Genomic DNA, 14,779 nt, shown 5'->3' on the forward strand with positions numbered 1-14,779 from the left:
TTTTTCTTACCAAAAAAAAAAAAAAAAAAAAAAGGCGTTGTAGCACAGAGTTTGTCTGAGATTGTCTGATGTTCCCAGGGACATTCACAGGACCTTCCACCACACCTGTAGATACTGTATCTCACTGGAAGGACTCAAGGGAGATACTTTGGCAAATATGTATCTTCAAAAGTGCATCAATGCATTCGCTGGTGAGATCATCACTTTAAGGCTGGTGGTTTCTAAAGCATTTGACTTGTGACTCCTAGCAGGTTCAGTCACCATTTGGTGCCCCCTCCCAACAGCACACAACTAGAGCCCAAATGGTTTTACCCTGGGTCTTTGCAGATTCTGTGTCTTACTGTGAAATTTGTTCACATTAATTCCAGATAGGAGGAAAAAAATCAACCTGCTCAGGAAAATAAGCTTTATTTTATCTTCTACTTTAGCTTTTATCATTAGAAAAGAACGTAAGTTGGTTTCTGGGCTGGATGAGTCAGATGGAGCTGATAACCATTAGCACTACAATAAAACACTGGTCAAAACCCCCCCCCCCCAACTTCTTGTAAACATCTTATGTAAAAAAACCCCACACACCAATGGTTAGAAGCTGACAGAAATTATTAGCAATAAACTATTTCATGTAGAAATAGGTTTATTGCCATCTTTTCCAACCTAAACAATTCTGTGATTCTATGCACTTGCAGCAGCTGGCATGAGCCTGGCATGGTGCCAGCAAAGACCATCTCTCCACCTGATCCTAGGAAAAACACCAGCAAGCCAGGCTACATTCTCTTCTCAATCCCTGCATAATATACTCCCATTGACCCCCACAGGAGTTTAGTGCATGTGCATGTGTGAAAAGTGTGGTCCAAAAAATGAAAAACAGTCAGTTTTGCCTTTTCAGCTGGTGGACCTCTAAGCAAGGACAGGGCTGCCTTTAAAAGACTGCGGTAGTAGTAGACTGGATGTATTTTACGACATCACTGAAAGCTAATCAAGGCAAGAATAAATTAATCACAAGTCACAGCCATATGAAGTTCTTAGGTAAAATCAGATTTGTTAGAGGGTGTAGTGGTTTGTTTTGGGTTTTGTTTGTTTGTTTTTTAAAATCAACAGAAACTTGCCCTCTGCATGGTGCACTGCCTGCTCCTGGGTCTTCCCACACTCGGATTTCAAAGCACACTTGTGGCTTGTTGTGCTCTAGTGTTGTTTGGTTGCTTTTTCTGGTCGAGGATTTTTCCGTATGATTACATTCTAAAAGTGTGCCATAGATTACATGGCCCATAACCAGGTTACGAGAAGAGAACACAGGTCTGCATTTAGGAAAACATCTTTAATCCCAACAGGGGCAGGTTCAAACATTCAGCTTGCAAACTTTTCCATTATTGACTTGGTTAAATGTAGGGACAATTCCTGCAAATGTCAGGGATGTTCACAGGGGGAAAAAATCGCTAATATTTAAAATTAAAAGAGAAGCAAAAGAGCCTGAAACAGTTTGCAGGATTGGGCTTCAGGTATGGAAAGCACAATGTTAAAAACTTGGTGTAATGCAAATCCAGTGATTTTTGCATTTATTCTAAAAGAACAAATAATGTCAGATTTTGTCAACTCTTTAGTTAAAAGGGGGAGAAAAATACTGACTACAAAGGAGGTGAATGAAATGACCTGTGAGGCTTTATGGGTAACATCAAAATCACTATTGAAACAATGATCCCCCCACAGTTGAAAACATTGACATTTGCTGAAGAAATTCAAAAGTCTTGAACACAGTGCTTGCTGCTTAGTCCAATTTCAAGTCAATTGAAGGAAGCAAAATACAAAGAGAAAGGTCATATTGACTTATTATAACAATCCTAATGAATCTTGGCCTTCTGTTTTGCACTTCCAGTGGAAATATGAACTCAGTGGCTCATTCCCTTCCTCTTTGTGCTGATTCCAAAAACACAGGTAGAAGGAATAATCTTTTGCTCAGCTTGATCCCCCAACAGCACCATGTCTCTGTTTAAGCAGAGCCTAAAAACCAGCTTCCTTATTTTTAGAAAAAAACATTTACTAAAAGGAACTGTTGTTGACAAGAAAAGTCACTCATATTTGAATATGAAACTTTTCCAGCACTCTGAAGGGAAAGATAAGTAATTCGAGAGTCACAATCAGTAAGGAAGGGACTGTGAAGGATTTCTGTACAGGGAATATTTCTTTGCCCCTCCAAGAGCACTGGTTCTGTGCTAAACCGAAAAAGGGACTTCTGTTGCTTATAGGTGTACCAGTCATGGATCAGCACTCAGCTGAGTAAGATACCGTACAAATGCAGAACAGAAAGACAAATCTGAGACAAGAGCTCAGAGATGGATGCAGACAGACATCCGGGGGAATAGAAGGAAACAGTAATATTATAATATTTGAGTCCTTATTTCAGATAAACAGCGACAGACACAATGACAAAATTTTTTTGCATTTTTTTAAAGCTGCTGCTTTCTCTGTCAGCCCCAACCCTGCCATCCCCCAAACCTAAATGAAATAAATCAGTCTGTTAATAATGACTGAGCTGCACTGGCAGCCAAGGTCGGAAGTCTAGTGAAAGACAAATGGTTAAAGTTTACTAAGCAGATACAAATCACCAAAAACAGGTCTTAAAATGGGAAGTGTCAGGCAAGCCCTTAATAACAGGTAATACTACCAGCCCCACCTATAATTATGGTACTTGTCTCCCCACCCTCTGAATGTCACCCGTTTCCATCAATTGCAGGCTTTTCAGAGCACAGACACTGCCTTGGCAATGTCTGCACACTGCCTTGCAAAAATGGGGTGATATTTTTTATCTGGGTTTCTGAGCAGCTGCTGCAATACATGGATTAAATAATAACAACACAAATAATGCAATAATAACAAAACAGGAGTCTCAGCTCTGCGCACATCCAGCTATGCCGATGCTATCATATCCCCTGTACCATTTCAGGCAACCTTGAAAGACTGTGTGTAGATGTATTGAAAGGAATACATTTACAGAACATCACATAGTCCCCCATTAGGAGATTTTTATGATCACATTACTATGTGCTTTGTCTTCAAACGGAGATTTCCCTGGCTTTTCCACCCATAAGCAAGAAAAAATACTTGCCACACTCATTATCAGTCTCTTGGTTCAGAGTTTCTCTCTGATGTACAGCTGCTTCATTTTGTTTCTCAGTTCCAACAAGACGTGTTATTGTCACCTTTTCTGTAACAATTTCCTTATACTTCTGAAACTCGGCGACAGTCAAGGATATTACTATGAACCTGAAACTGGTACAAACTAAGAAATGTTTTAGATGTGAAGAGATGGTTAAATATTTTTGTTTAGTTGTCATTTTACACATTTAGTGCCATTTGAGTTAGAGGATTTTTTAAAATTATGTCAGTGCTTACTCACAAGCCTTGTAATCTGTTTGCTCTGTTTAGGGGGACTTAATGAGTGTGCAAATCACATGGAAAATTCTATACTTGCTGATTTGATATGGGGTGCTTTTTAAACGTCTGACTCAATTCCAAGAAAGAATAAAAAATAATTAATATATGGGATGAATTTTCAAATAAATAGGCATTTGCAAAGCAAAATTAGGGAAGATTTTGAGAGACTCAGTGCCTCAGTGAACAAGCTCCTGTGTATTTGTAATAATATAACTCACAGATCACAGTAAGTCAAGTGTGGTTCTTTGATTTGTGAAAATATGCAAGAATATCCTTTTAACTATCTGATCAGCTCCATACCGAGCCCTCACACTACCAAAAGGTCAGAATCCAAAAGGGTTAAGTATTGACTGACAAGAGGATGAAAGGGAAAGCAACAGAATGTAGGTGTATAAAGGTCTTGAGGGACATTCCTAAAAGTCAGTATCAGTTTTTACTCTTCTTGCACAGGACCAGATATGAATTTCAAGTAACAAATAGATTCAGATCATCTGTACTTTTCAAAAACGTGAAACTCATATTTATCTGTGCCCATGCCAAAAACTTCTCTTTTTTCTTGCTCAAACCTCCATTATTTTGAAAATTCATGCCAAAAAAAAATCATTATTTTTACATTTTCACCCATTTTCACCTGTTTAGAACATCATACCCTCTCCTGTCTTTGACCATATAATTTGTACAGTCACTTACTGAATTATGCAGCCCAAGAGTTTAAAAAACAACACATGGGTGAAATTTGCTAGTCACCTGGTGTGAAAACGTGTTAGAAACAAATGGATTTGAAAGCAAATAAAAACTTGGGTGCTGGCTATTTCCAGCACCACCAAAAAATGCTTTGGATCCTAAATGCAACAAGCAGGTTAGTGAGTTACATAAATGGGGAATGTGCCCCTGCCACTCAGTGCAGCTACAGCACAGCCTTAAGAAGGACTATTGCCCTGTTAAATGACCTTTCATGGTGGCAGTGGCAGGATGGGAGACTCACAGGGTGAGGGGTTGACTACAAAAGGCCCTTGGCAATCTGTGCCCCACTTTCCTTTTCTTAGGGGCAGGATGTTTTGGTAAGAGAGAGTTTGCTGGCAACCTGATCCTCCCTGGAGTTGTGGAGATCTTCAAAGGAGATGTGCTGGCAGCCGATGTCCCTCCTCCTCCTGTTGGGTTTTTCCTGTTCACACTGCAGATCTCTCCAGCAACAGACCTCCTGATCAGCTCCTTCTTCTTTCCACAGCACAAGCTCAGCCATATTCGAGTCTCTTAGTACCACACACCACATCAGGAAGCCTCACCATGTTGTTTATGTGGCAGAACAGCTCCACTGTGCAGTGGTATTAACCAGCTTCAAAAAAAAAAAAAATTTGAGAAGTTATGTGGCTTCTAAAGGGAAGCAAGAACCTGATGGTTGAGAAAGGCAAATGGCAAACAGAGGAAGACTGGGAAGCCAAAGGAAGAAGCTTATGAGGGGGAAATAGCTACCAACCCAGCCTTTTGACTTAGGGCTTCCCAGAAACCATAGTATCTTTGTCCCACACATGCACCAGGGATAAATAAATCTGTTGGCAAAGTTGGCAGAGCCCTTTCCTTACTCCTGCTCTAGAGGTTTTGGTGCCCAGATCTAAAAGCTTCACCAAAAGACACTTTGCAAGCCCTTTGTGCTAGAGGAAATCTGATGTGAAGAACAAGAGCCTGATTTGTCCAGCCCTGCAGAAGGGCAATAGAAGAGCTCAGAAATTCTAAAGCCATGTCCCAGCTCAAAAACCTCCAGCCATACAGCACCTGTGCCCTGAGATGTGGCACAGCCCTCTCTGGATGGCAAGTGAGCTGGCTTAGGGTGGGCTGCAGGGACCCCTGGGCACACGTAGCAGTACCTCCACATGCTGTCTCCCCTCCAGCCCCATGGATGTTGCCTGACAAATTATAGCCAGTGATGCTGCTGTTAATGGCAATATCTCTTGGAATGGCTTCATTCAAATCACACTTCTCTGGCAGTGCACAGGGAGAAAGGTGGGTGGAAGAAAAAAGGCAGAGACAGCCCAGTAGCAAATATTGACACCAAACAATAACAAAACATTATTGTACAAACCCAAACAGTGAACAGGTGAATCTATGGATGAGCATAGCCCAGGAGAGAGCTTCAGACTCATGCATTCGTGTTCACATTTCTAGTGCTAAAGAATACGCTTGCAGAAATGGAAACTGTGTAAGAACAAGTTGCAGAAACCGAGAGGAGGTAAGTAAAAAACACCAGTCATTTATAATTATGCAGGAGGGCAGATATTACCAGATATGATAAAGCACTAATGCAATTGCTCAGTTTGGGGCTTGTTTGTTTGTTAGTTTTTAATGAGGATACTCTCACAGGCCTCCCTTAACTCTCAACAAATACTTTCTTAATTGGGTGCCCAGCACCAGTGAGGATTAGGTTTACACTCAACATTCACAGTAAACCTTAATCTTGAGTCACATTAGCCCATGAACAAAAAATAATCTCTACTTTGTTACAGTCATACATACAGCAATACAAAGTTGACAGTCACACTACCTGCCTTGCACAGGTTGTCCTACACTTAACTACCTGCTTTTCTCCTCTTCTACATTTTTGTTCTTTACTGAGGGAGGAGTGGTTTATGATGGAAAATAAACAGCTTGTTGTACCTTCTCTCCCCCTCCATTTAATTATTCAGGATGCATGTGCTTTCTTAATGAAGCCACCCATGATTTCCACTGTGTACTGTTTTGTAGTGCAAAGTCGCTGCTCTCCAACACATGCATTTCTGCTGGGTAGGCGTAGGTCAACCACAGTTTCCCTGAGTTTTCCTGACGAATGCCAAGCAAGGCCTTTTACTTGGCAGACAGCAAATTTGCAAAAGCACCTGCTAGCAGGAGCAAGGGAGGGTATGGAGTACTCCACTAGCTGCCTAAATAACCTGAAAACCTGTCCTTCAGTCCTGCCTCAGATCTCCAGTTTTGATTTGTATTTTCCTACCCTGTGTGATGTGGTCCTGATAACCTCAGCCAGGCAGCGCTTGGGTACTTCCAGCAGCATGAAGCAGTTAGATGGATGTACAGGTTATGAAATGTTGATCCAATTCCCTCACTGAAATCAACTGCCAGCAAAATATGGACATCCTCTGAGAGCACGAATAGCACCCTGACTTGTAAAAGCAAGATACCAGGAATCTGAGAGAAAGAGCCTAAAGCATCACTCATTTGTAGCACCAGCTTTACTTAGGAGAAAGGAGACGCTGACTGGGCTGTGGAAATACCTGCAAGGAAGTTTGCGAAAGCGAATTTTTACCCTGTGCTTCATATGCAGAAATGCTATACTATTTAGTCACTTGGATGATGACTGGGAGACACATTAGCATGAACTATTATGGAGATGAATGCCTCAATTTTAGGAATTCATATCCTAGTTGTTACTCTGAGAAAATTGCTATGGACATAGATTGAAGCTGAGCCCAACTAATAACTTAAAAATCAGATCTCTGGAGTAGACATGAAGAAGCTGCAGAAAACGAAACAGGAGTTTTATACAAAAGCAGCCTTAAAACCAAAACCATTTTCACCAGCGTGATATATACATCTTTGCTTAACTGATTATACATTTTCTTCGTTGGCCAAAAGGGATTTGAGACATGCAAATTCTAGCTTAGGGATGAGTTGTGCCACGTCACACTTGCTCATGAGTAATCCAATTGACCTCCCCAGGCCGCCTCATGTGAGCAAGCGCTCCTCACCGCTGCTGCGGGTTGCACAGGCGTGGGGTGTCAGTGCACTTCTGCATCTGCACCACCGCAGCTGCCCCGCTTTGGCATGGGGGCTTCGTCAGGCTCCTCTGAGCATCACAATGCCGCGTTGAAACACAGGGGACAAGTGTCCTGGGTGACACATTTGTTTGATTAGTTCTCTTAGGATACTCGTGATACTTTTTTTCATGATCCTAGAAGGAACGTTTCAAGGTTACTCTACGAGAATAATCAATCTTTTAAAATACACAAGTTCTCTAATTACACGTGAAAAGAAAACAGAAAAAAAGCGGTGTGTGTGCTGTGGCAATGAAAGAAGATAGTAAAGTCAGCACAGCTGAGCCCCTTATTTTGTCTTTTCACCCAATGTCAGACAATTAGGTCCGTGAACAGTAAAAAAAAGGGGGGGGGGGGGCGGGAGATAAAGAAAGAAGCATGTGGTTAATTTTTACAACACAGTGCCCAAATGAAAAGAGACCACTTGGCTTCATCTAACTTCCCATCTTTGTAATCTGAAGAATGCTGCAACACGCTACTGGTACATGCCTGTAAGGTAACTAGTAACTGGCTTCCATAAACACTACATTTACCAGAAGAAAAAACCAGTAAAAATCCCTGCTTAGTTCACTGCTCATTATACAAGCCAAATTGCAAAGACATTTTTTTTTTCTCTGCAATGAAGCAAATGGAAGAGCCAACACACACAAATATGCATCTGTTACTAATGAGATGTTTACAGCCCCTGCCCTGCCAATTGCATGCATGTAATACCTTGCTGCGTCCTTACCTATAGAGCTCTGGTTAAGAGACAATAGGTGCAAATTAATGTCTAAACAGACATTATCTCTTCAAGCCTGGACATGACTTGAAGCCTTGTTAAATATTTTTAAATGCCACAGCTTTCTAGTGAGGTTTTAAAACCTTTCTTCCACTCTTTGTTGATGGTAAAAATGTTCGGGGGACGGGACAAGATATTTATAACAACAGGACATTTTGCTCTGCACTTTGTTTTAGCGTGTGGGGGGAATAATAATTGTATTCAGACTTGAAATGGCTTGGGTTACGCAGTTCAGAGCACAAGCACCTGCAGCAAATTAATTTGTTGTAGCACATTTATTATCTCATAGCTTCTATTTAGGCTGCAGCTGTTGCTATTATGTTAATAATGTTTTTTATCATCACTGTATACAACAGGTTATGGTAATACAGAAATTTTGGGGCGTGGGGTGTTGGTTTGGTTTTTTTTTAAATTTTATTTCTCAGAAAGAAAAAAGATGGGGAGAATATAACACATAAGCATTGATCGGGCATTTAGCCTTCTGTTTATTAGCTGATTTGAAAGAGAATGGGCAAGAGAAATTAGAAAAGAGTAACAATAGACAAAGATGGCGCGTGCAGAATTTGTGAAAGCAAAAAAGAAGAAGAGATGGAAAAAAAGAAAGAAAGAAAGACCGAACACCGCAGTGCTGGGGTGGTGAGTGTTCGGGTGGGGGCGGGGAAAATGCTGCAGTTTTCATGAAATAATAAGGTGGAAAAAAAGGCATACAAAGAGTAGGTTTTTCATTGTCTGTAAAATATAAACACAGATGAATTCTGTCTTTGGTTTGTTCATGCTTTTCACTCTGCACAGCAGGGATGTTCTTAAGAAGTTGCCCTCTGCGAAATTTCACTAAATGGAAACCGTGGACCCTGCATGATGCGATTATAATCACACCAGCCATTCTTTTTACATAATTTTTTGTTTAAAATCCAGTAATGCTTCTTGTTTTTAAAACATATATCTATATCTATACAAGCATCTAAAACAGCGCTGGTTTATGTCCCCCCAGCAAAGTGCAAGCTGAAGCTATAACTGGCTGTATCCCATCCGCAAATCTCCATGGACTCAAAAACAATATGAAAATTTTTAGCTGACAAGAACATGTCTGCTGCCTGCAGTCACTGCAATAGCTCACCATGTTGCCTACTAACCAAAAGATCAAAAATTATCGATTTCATGGCGCTGCGTGCTTGGGATAGAAAAGCTACTTTAAAATTTGCATTATTTAAGAAATGAATTAAGAGAAAAGACTCATGTTTTAGAGCACTTTGGAACGTAAAAATGGCTTTATGTTTTAATCTTATCAATGATTTACTATAATTCTATTATTTTTAGCAGCTGGGGTCTGGAAATGATTTTTTTTTTGCCGATGAATTTAGGATTTTGCCGCAGTATACATCTGCAGTCCCAGAATCCTCTGGTAAGATAATCCCTCCTGCGATGGGGAAACGCCTTTAACCTTTTCGTGAATGAAAAATATGCAACCATTTTGAAATAAAAAGGGGGAAAGAATGATGATTTCTAAGAGCTGGAATGAAATTTACTGTGAATTGAAAGAACAAGGAAAGGAAAACATACTGTAATCGCGTTGTGGCATTGGAGTTTCTAGCTGTTGTCTCCATCGCTCCTACCCTTTCTCCAACGGTGTCCGTAAATATGCCTGGAGTATGGTGTTACCCATATCTCACGCGGCTGAGAAATCGAGAACCAAGACATTAAGAAATGCAGCGCTTCCTTGCCATCACTGCGGAAATGCTACAACCACCACAACCTCCATGCTGCAGGCTTTAAGGAAAATTTTGATTACTGGTCATTGAAATTCATTTGACCAGTGGATTCGTAAGATGACCAGGGCTGCGTTAGGGGAGCCAAGCCTCTAGAAAGCATGAGGTGTTTACAGCTGCTCGGGGCTTTCAGCTAGTAAGGGAGAGGGAATTTTTCTGCGGCATAAGGAAATTCTGAAGCCCTAATCCATGCGCAGCCTTGTTCAAATGAAACTACTACTCCGATAGTCTCATATTTTCAGACTGCATGGTAATTAAGAAAGAGTGGTCTGAACAGAAAAATCGGCTCTTAATGATTTATTATCTTATGTTTTAAGATTATATATTAGAGCCAATTACTTGGAATAAGGAAATCTGGCCTAAAGCTATTGAAAGAAAAAGGCAAAATTACAGATCAACTACCTTCTTAAAGACAGCTTCCTATATGAGTACAGCTATATATTTAGAGTATTGAAAATTAAAGGGTTACAACTCTTGGAAACGAGGGGTTTCATGTGGACAGAGTTTGATTAGGGACGAAGGAGGTCAGTGTCACACCTCTGCAACTGTTATTGTTTCTTCCTATGTTTTTGGACGTCTTTTCTGCCAGGGTGCCTGAACACAACCATTGCAATTGCTTTAAATGAGGAGTGTGAGACCCATAACCATTAAGAGACAGGCTCACAGAAATTTTAAATGAAAACCTAAATGCTGCCATAGACGCGATGATGACAACGTTTTGATCAGTATTGTGGATTTTTGCTTACATAATCATGCATTACATTTCGAATATAAAGCCATCTTGATATTTTCTTGGCTAGTAGTAATTAAAATATATGTATTGGGAGATGCAATGCTTCATGTTTAGTCTGTTCCATTGCTTAATATGCCAGTAATCAGATATTCTGATGAGTAATGCCTCAGCTATTAAATCAGCTGGAGACTTTTTCTTAGTTTCTGAAACAAACCTGATAAATAAACTGTTGTAGGAATTCCTGTGTACTGAATTCAAGAAGGAAGTATTAAGGTATATTGCATTTATCCAAAACAGGGACACAGAGGGAAAGAATAACTTTTTTTAATAATCAAATTGGTGCCCAATGACAGTTCTATTTCTGATGCTTGCAGCAACATTTACAGACTACTTCAATTTATGTCATTTGAACCAGTTAACAAGATTTTTTGATCATTGTCTTCTGCACTAATTTATTACTAATTTGTAGGGTCTTTCTTTCCTTCAAAATGACCCGTATATACACACACTTTTTTTTTGCATAATTTTCAAGAAAAGTAAAATCTCACCATTATTTTTATGTTGACTAATTCTACTTTTCTTTGTCCATAAAGAACAATTTTTTTCCACTGGAACTGAGCGTGAATGGCATAGCTATTTACTTTAACAGAGTAAAGACCTTGATGTGTATTAGTAAAATGTAGTCTCAAGTATGAGGCAGAAGTTACATTGATTAGTCCTGTGTCTCAAAGAGCGTTTAAATACTGCAAGCATCCCCGTCTCTCCTCCTCTTCGCTCCTGTATGAAAGTGAGACTGTGACTTTTTTAATATACTACAACCTCACTTCGCTGGAAGAAGACTCCTTTACTTCTTGTCTTTCTGGTTAAGAGGACAAGAATGATGCATTTTTTTGCTGACAAGTGAATATATATTTAGTCAGTGTCTGAAAAAAATATCTGTAGTTGATTCTTGAATATGTTCCTAGAGCATGCACAGTTAGAAGCCAATTATGCATACATTTTTAAGATCCATATGGGAAATCAAAGATTCAGGCCCAGAGCCCTAGATATTTCTGTAATTGGTAATTTTGCTTTGTCCTCATATTAGTACCATGGCTACTCATTTGTTACTATGTTCCTTACAAACATAGTTAAATGCCAGGATTTCAGAAGGAAAGGTGACCATCTAAGTTTACCTTTAGCTGTTTCTTATTTTTAATTAATGGGCTTCCTACGTTTTACCGTACTAAAAGTTGACTCTCCAAAAGCAGTGCTAAGGATGTAAAAAAAAAAAAAAAAAAAAAAAAAAGGGTTAACAAAAAGATTTAAATCATTATCTTTTAAAATTCAACCATGAAGCTCTCCTTTGCACTGAGGATTTCTTACTGCAAGGATACACAATGGACATGTTAGGAGACTGCTTGACCTTTCGAAAAAAATATGTCTGCAGCATATTCTTCTAGTGAACTGACACCAAAACAAACCTATTAAAGTATAAAAGAGCGCAGAGGAAACTTCTGAAGCTGCATAGACACAGTCAGTGCTTCTTGGGGAGGAAAGGAAAAAAAAAGTAGAAGAAGAAGAATAACCGGACTGTTCGTGAATTTACTGATGAAGCCCTGCACTGTAATATCCCATATAACATTTACTCTCCTTGTTTTGGTAGTGGAACTTGACACACTATATTTTAGAAAAATTAAAAAATACAAAATGTATTTTAGAAACATTTTTACAATTGAAAGAACACCAACAAGTTAATCATAACTGCAATTCACCTATTAAGATACTTGTTTTTCTGGAGAAGGGGTTTGGGGTTTTTTAAAGTGCAATTTTAGAAAATGTTTAGCTACCTAATAGCTAAAAATTGCAAAGCTGATACGAACCAAATTTCTATAAGCAATGTGTCTAGATGCAAAAGTATCCTAACCACTTTGCAGTGAAACAAATAGAGATTAAAATTACAACAACCCATGCAGAAGTAAAGCATCCCAAAATCAACAAGAGTTAAGCATTAAGTACTAAAGGCCTTATGAAATTTATATATATATATATATATATATATATATATATATAAGTTGCATGTTTTAAACCTGTTTTTAAAAGGGCTAGTTCCAGTTGTCCTCGTCAGGTCAAAAAGAAAAGCGGTCCACAGTTCAGGGGCCAGAAGCAAAGACATGGACCATACCCCTCCTGCTCCTGCAAAATCCAGGCTCCAAAAGCCCCATCCCTGCAGACCTCAGGGGGTGGGATGGCACACAAAGAGGCTCTGAAAGGTATCTGGGACCATGCAATGCATCAAGGGCGTTCGGCTGATTCTACTGTTGTTATCAAGTACCCAATGGAATTGCTTATAGTGAATTTGGCAATAATGCCCTATAGAAACAGCACTTTGAACTTATATAGTACCTTTGATCCAGGGATCTAAAAGGAGGGGTCTGTCAGTATTACTATTCCCATTTTACAGAGGGTGAAACCGAGGCAGAGCAGATTTTCTCAAGGTTGTGGAAGAAGGCAGCTGAGAAAGGAAGGTGGACAAAGAAATTAACTCTTCCCCCACACACTTTTCTCTTTTTTTTATTGCTCAAGCCAATCTTCAGGAATACTTTCTCTGGCTCTTATCTTAAATGGGGATCAAATTTCTGGTGTCAAGAACAAGGTCCTTCTGCTCATAGCTGCACCAAATAACTCCCCAGGAAGGTGATGAACAATCACAGTCCACTGGCCTGATCTGGCAGAATTTTCTTTGCCAACTCTTGCCGACAGCTGCCCTCATTCTTGCCCTTCTTTTGACCAGTACTGTCAAAATGGGCAACTGTCCTAAGAGAAAACAGCATGACAAGGAAAGCCTCATTTCTTGATTCTCCAGCTTCAGGGTTGTCCAGGTGACATTTCTTTTTCTTACTAGTGGGCACCAGACGTTGTCCACTGCAGAGGGAGGCTGGTGGGTGGATGATTGCTATGCCCTGAGATGGCAGGGGGAGCAGAGAGGAAAATACGATTTTTTTTTAACACCATTGCCTTTCCAAAGTCATATGAGTAGTGACAGCTAACCCACACTTGGGACCCCTCCCCTGCACTTACCCCACTGGATTGTGGCCCCCTGTCACCCATTCCAGTTCCACCTTGTCTCTTGTATGCAGTAAGCCTTACATTACTCTCCCAACCCCTCCGGCCCCAGCCCAGGAGAAATCCCCTGTTTTAAAAAGCTCCAAATTCAAAAGAAAGCAGTTTACGTGAAAATCAAGCAGCACTGTGAAAGAAGTTCCTTTAGTCTAACACTACCTGTGACTGACAAATCAACGGAGGAAAAAACAAATCTTTAAGTGCAACTTCCTAAGTAGAAACTTAGAGCCTGTTATAACAGGATTACCAGAGGAAAAAAACAGGCGTAAAGGTACCCCCTCTGTGAACCGCGCATCTCCCCGCTGCAAGAACTGCAGAAACTGGAGGCTGGTGGGGGACAAGAGGCTGCACGAAGCAAAACAAGAATTCAACCCCCCACATCAGTTCGTGCCAAAGCAAATTTATGCTGCGGGGGGAACAAAATAATATCCATCTTTCGCTGGCAACGGATGTTTTCCATAGCCACGTTGGTATATACGGTCCTTATTTCATGTGGAGGGAGGTGTGAATGTATTTTTCCATCCTGGAATGTTAAACACAGACTTTGCCAGTGCAAGACGGTACACGCAAAAAGTCTGTAAAACATTCTGCTATGCAAGACCCAGCATGCCGAGAAGAGGCCGCCACGGACGTGCCTTCACACGCCGCGAAAAAACCTTGTGCAATCCGTATTTTCCTGTTTTTTACGACTCGCTAAAGAAGCGAGGGGCGGGCGGGGAGGAGGAGGTGTTGGGGAGAGGGGGGGAAGCTCGCTTCTCCCATTAAAAAAAAAAAAAAAAAATTGCATAACGAGATACTTTTCTTTGGCAACTGCTTCCTGACAAATATTTACAAGGGCAGAGCGGGAGCGCGTTTCCGCCGACGTGAGCGGGGCCCGTCGCCACCTTCCCGGGCTCCCCCGAGCTCCGGGATGAGCGACGGGCCGGGATGAGCCGCGGGCCGGCCTCGGCGGCTGCCCCATCCCAGCGCCAGGGCCGATTTTCCACAGCAACCCGAGCGCCTCCCGGACTCGGCGACTCGAGCGTTTGGGAGGACGGAGTTTCGCTACAGTTGGTGCCGTGCGTTAAAAGAAAAAAAAAATTAAAAACAAAAATTAAAATTGCCACGCAACGAAACTCCAAATTAAACAGGATGGGAAGTAGGAGGGAGAGAGTCACAATCACCT

General features: G+C 40.7%; 1 protein-coding gene and 1 long non-coding RNA gene across 2 annotated transcripts in view; both read right to left on the reverse strand.

Annotated features, from left to right (window-relative positions):
- Positions 1-1,296: 1,296 nt before the first annotated feature.
- Positions 1,297-14,779, reverse strand: part of ULK4 (unc-51 like kinase 4) — a 255,460-nt gene continuing 241,977 nt past the window's right edge. The window contains exon 37 of the mRNA XM_039570901.1: positions 1,297-4,765. Coding sequence (XP_039426835.1) covers positions 4,702-4,765 — 64 coding nt within the window. The 3' untranslated portion in view covers positions 1,297-4,701. The remainder of the gene's footprint in view (positions 4,766-14,779) is intronic.
- LOC109144525 lies at positions 8,482-14,772 on the reverse strand. The gene is made up of 2 exons (XR_002045333.3): positions 14,447-14,772; positions 8,482-13,454 (listed from the first exon to the last, which is right to left on the reverse strand). It is a non-coding gene; the product is annotated as an uncharacterized LOC109144525 (long non-coding RNA).

This window comes from Corvus cornix, chromosome 2, assembly GCF_000738735.6.
Source record: "Corvus cornix cornix isolate S_Up_H32 chromosome 2, ASM73873v5, whole genome shotgun sequence".
NCBI classification, from domain to species: Eukaryota; Metazoa; Chordata; class Aves; order Passeriformes; family Corvidae; genus Corvus; species Corvus cornix.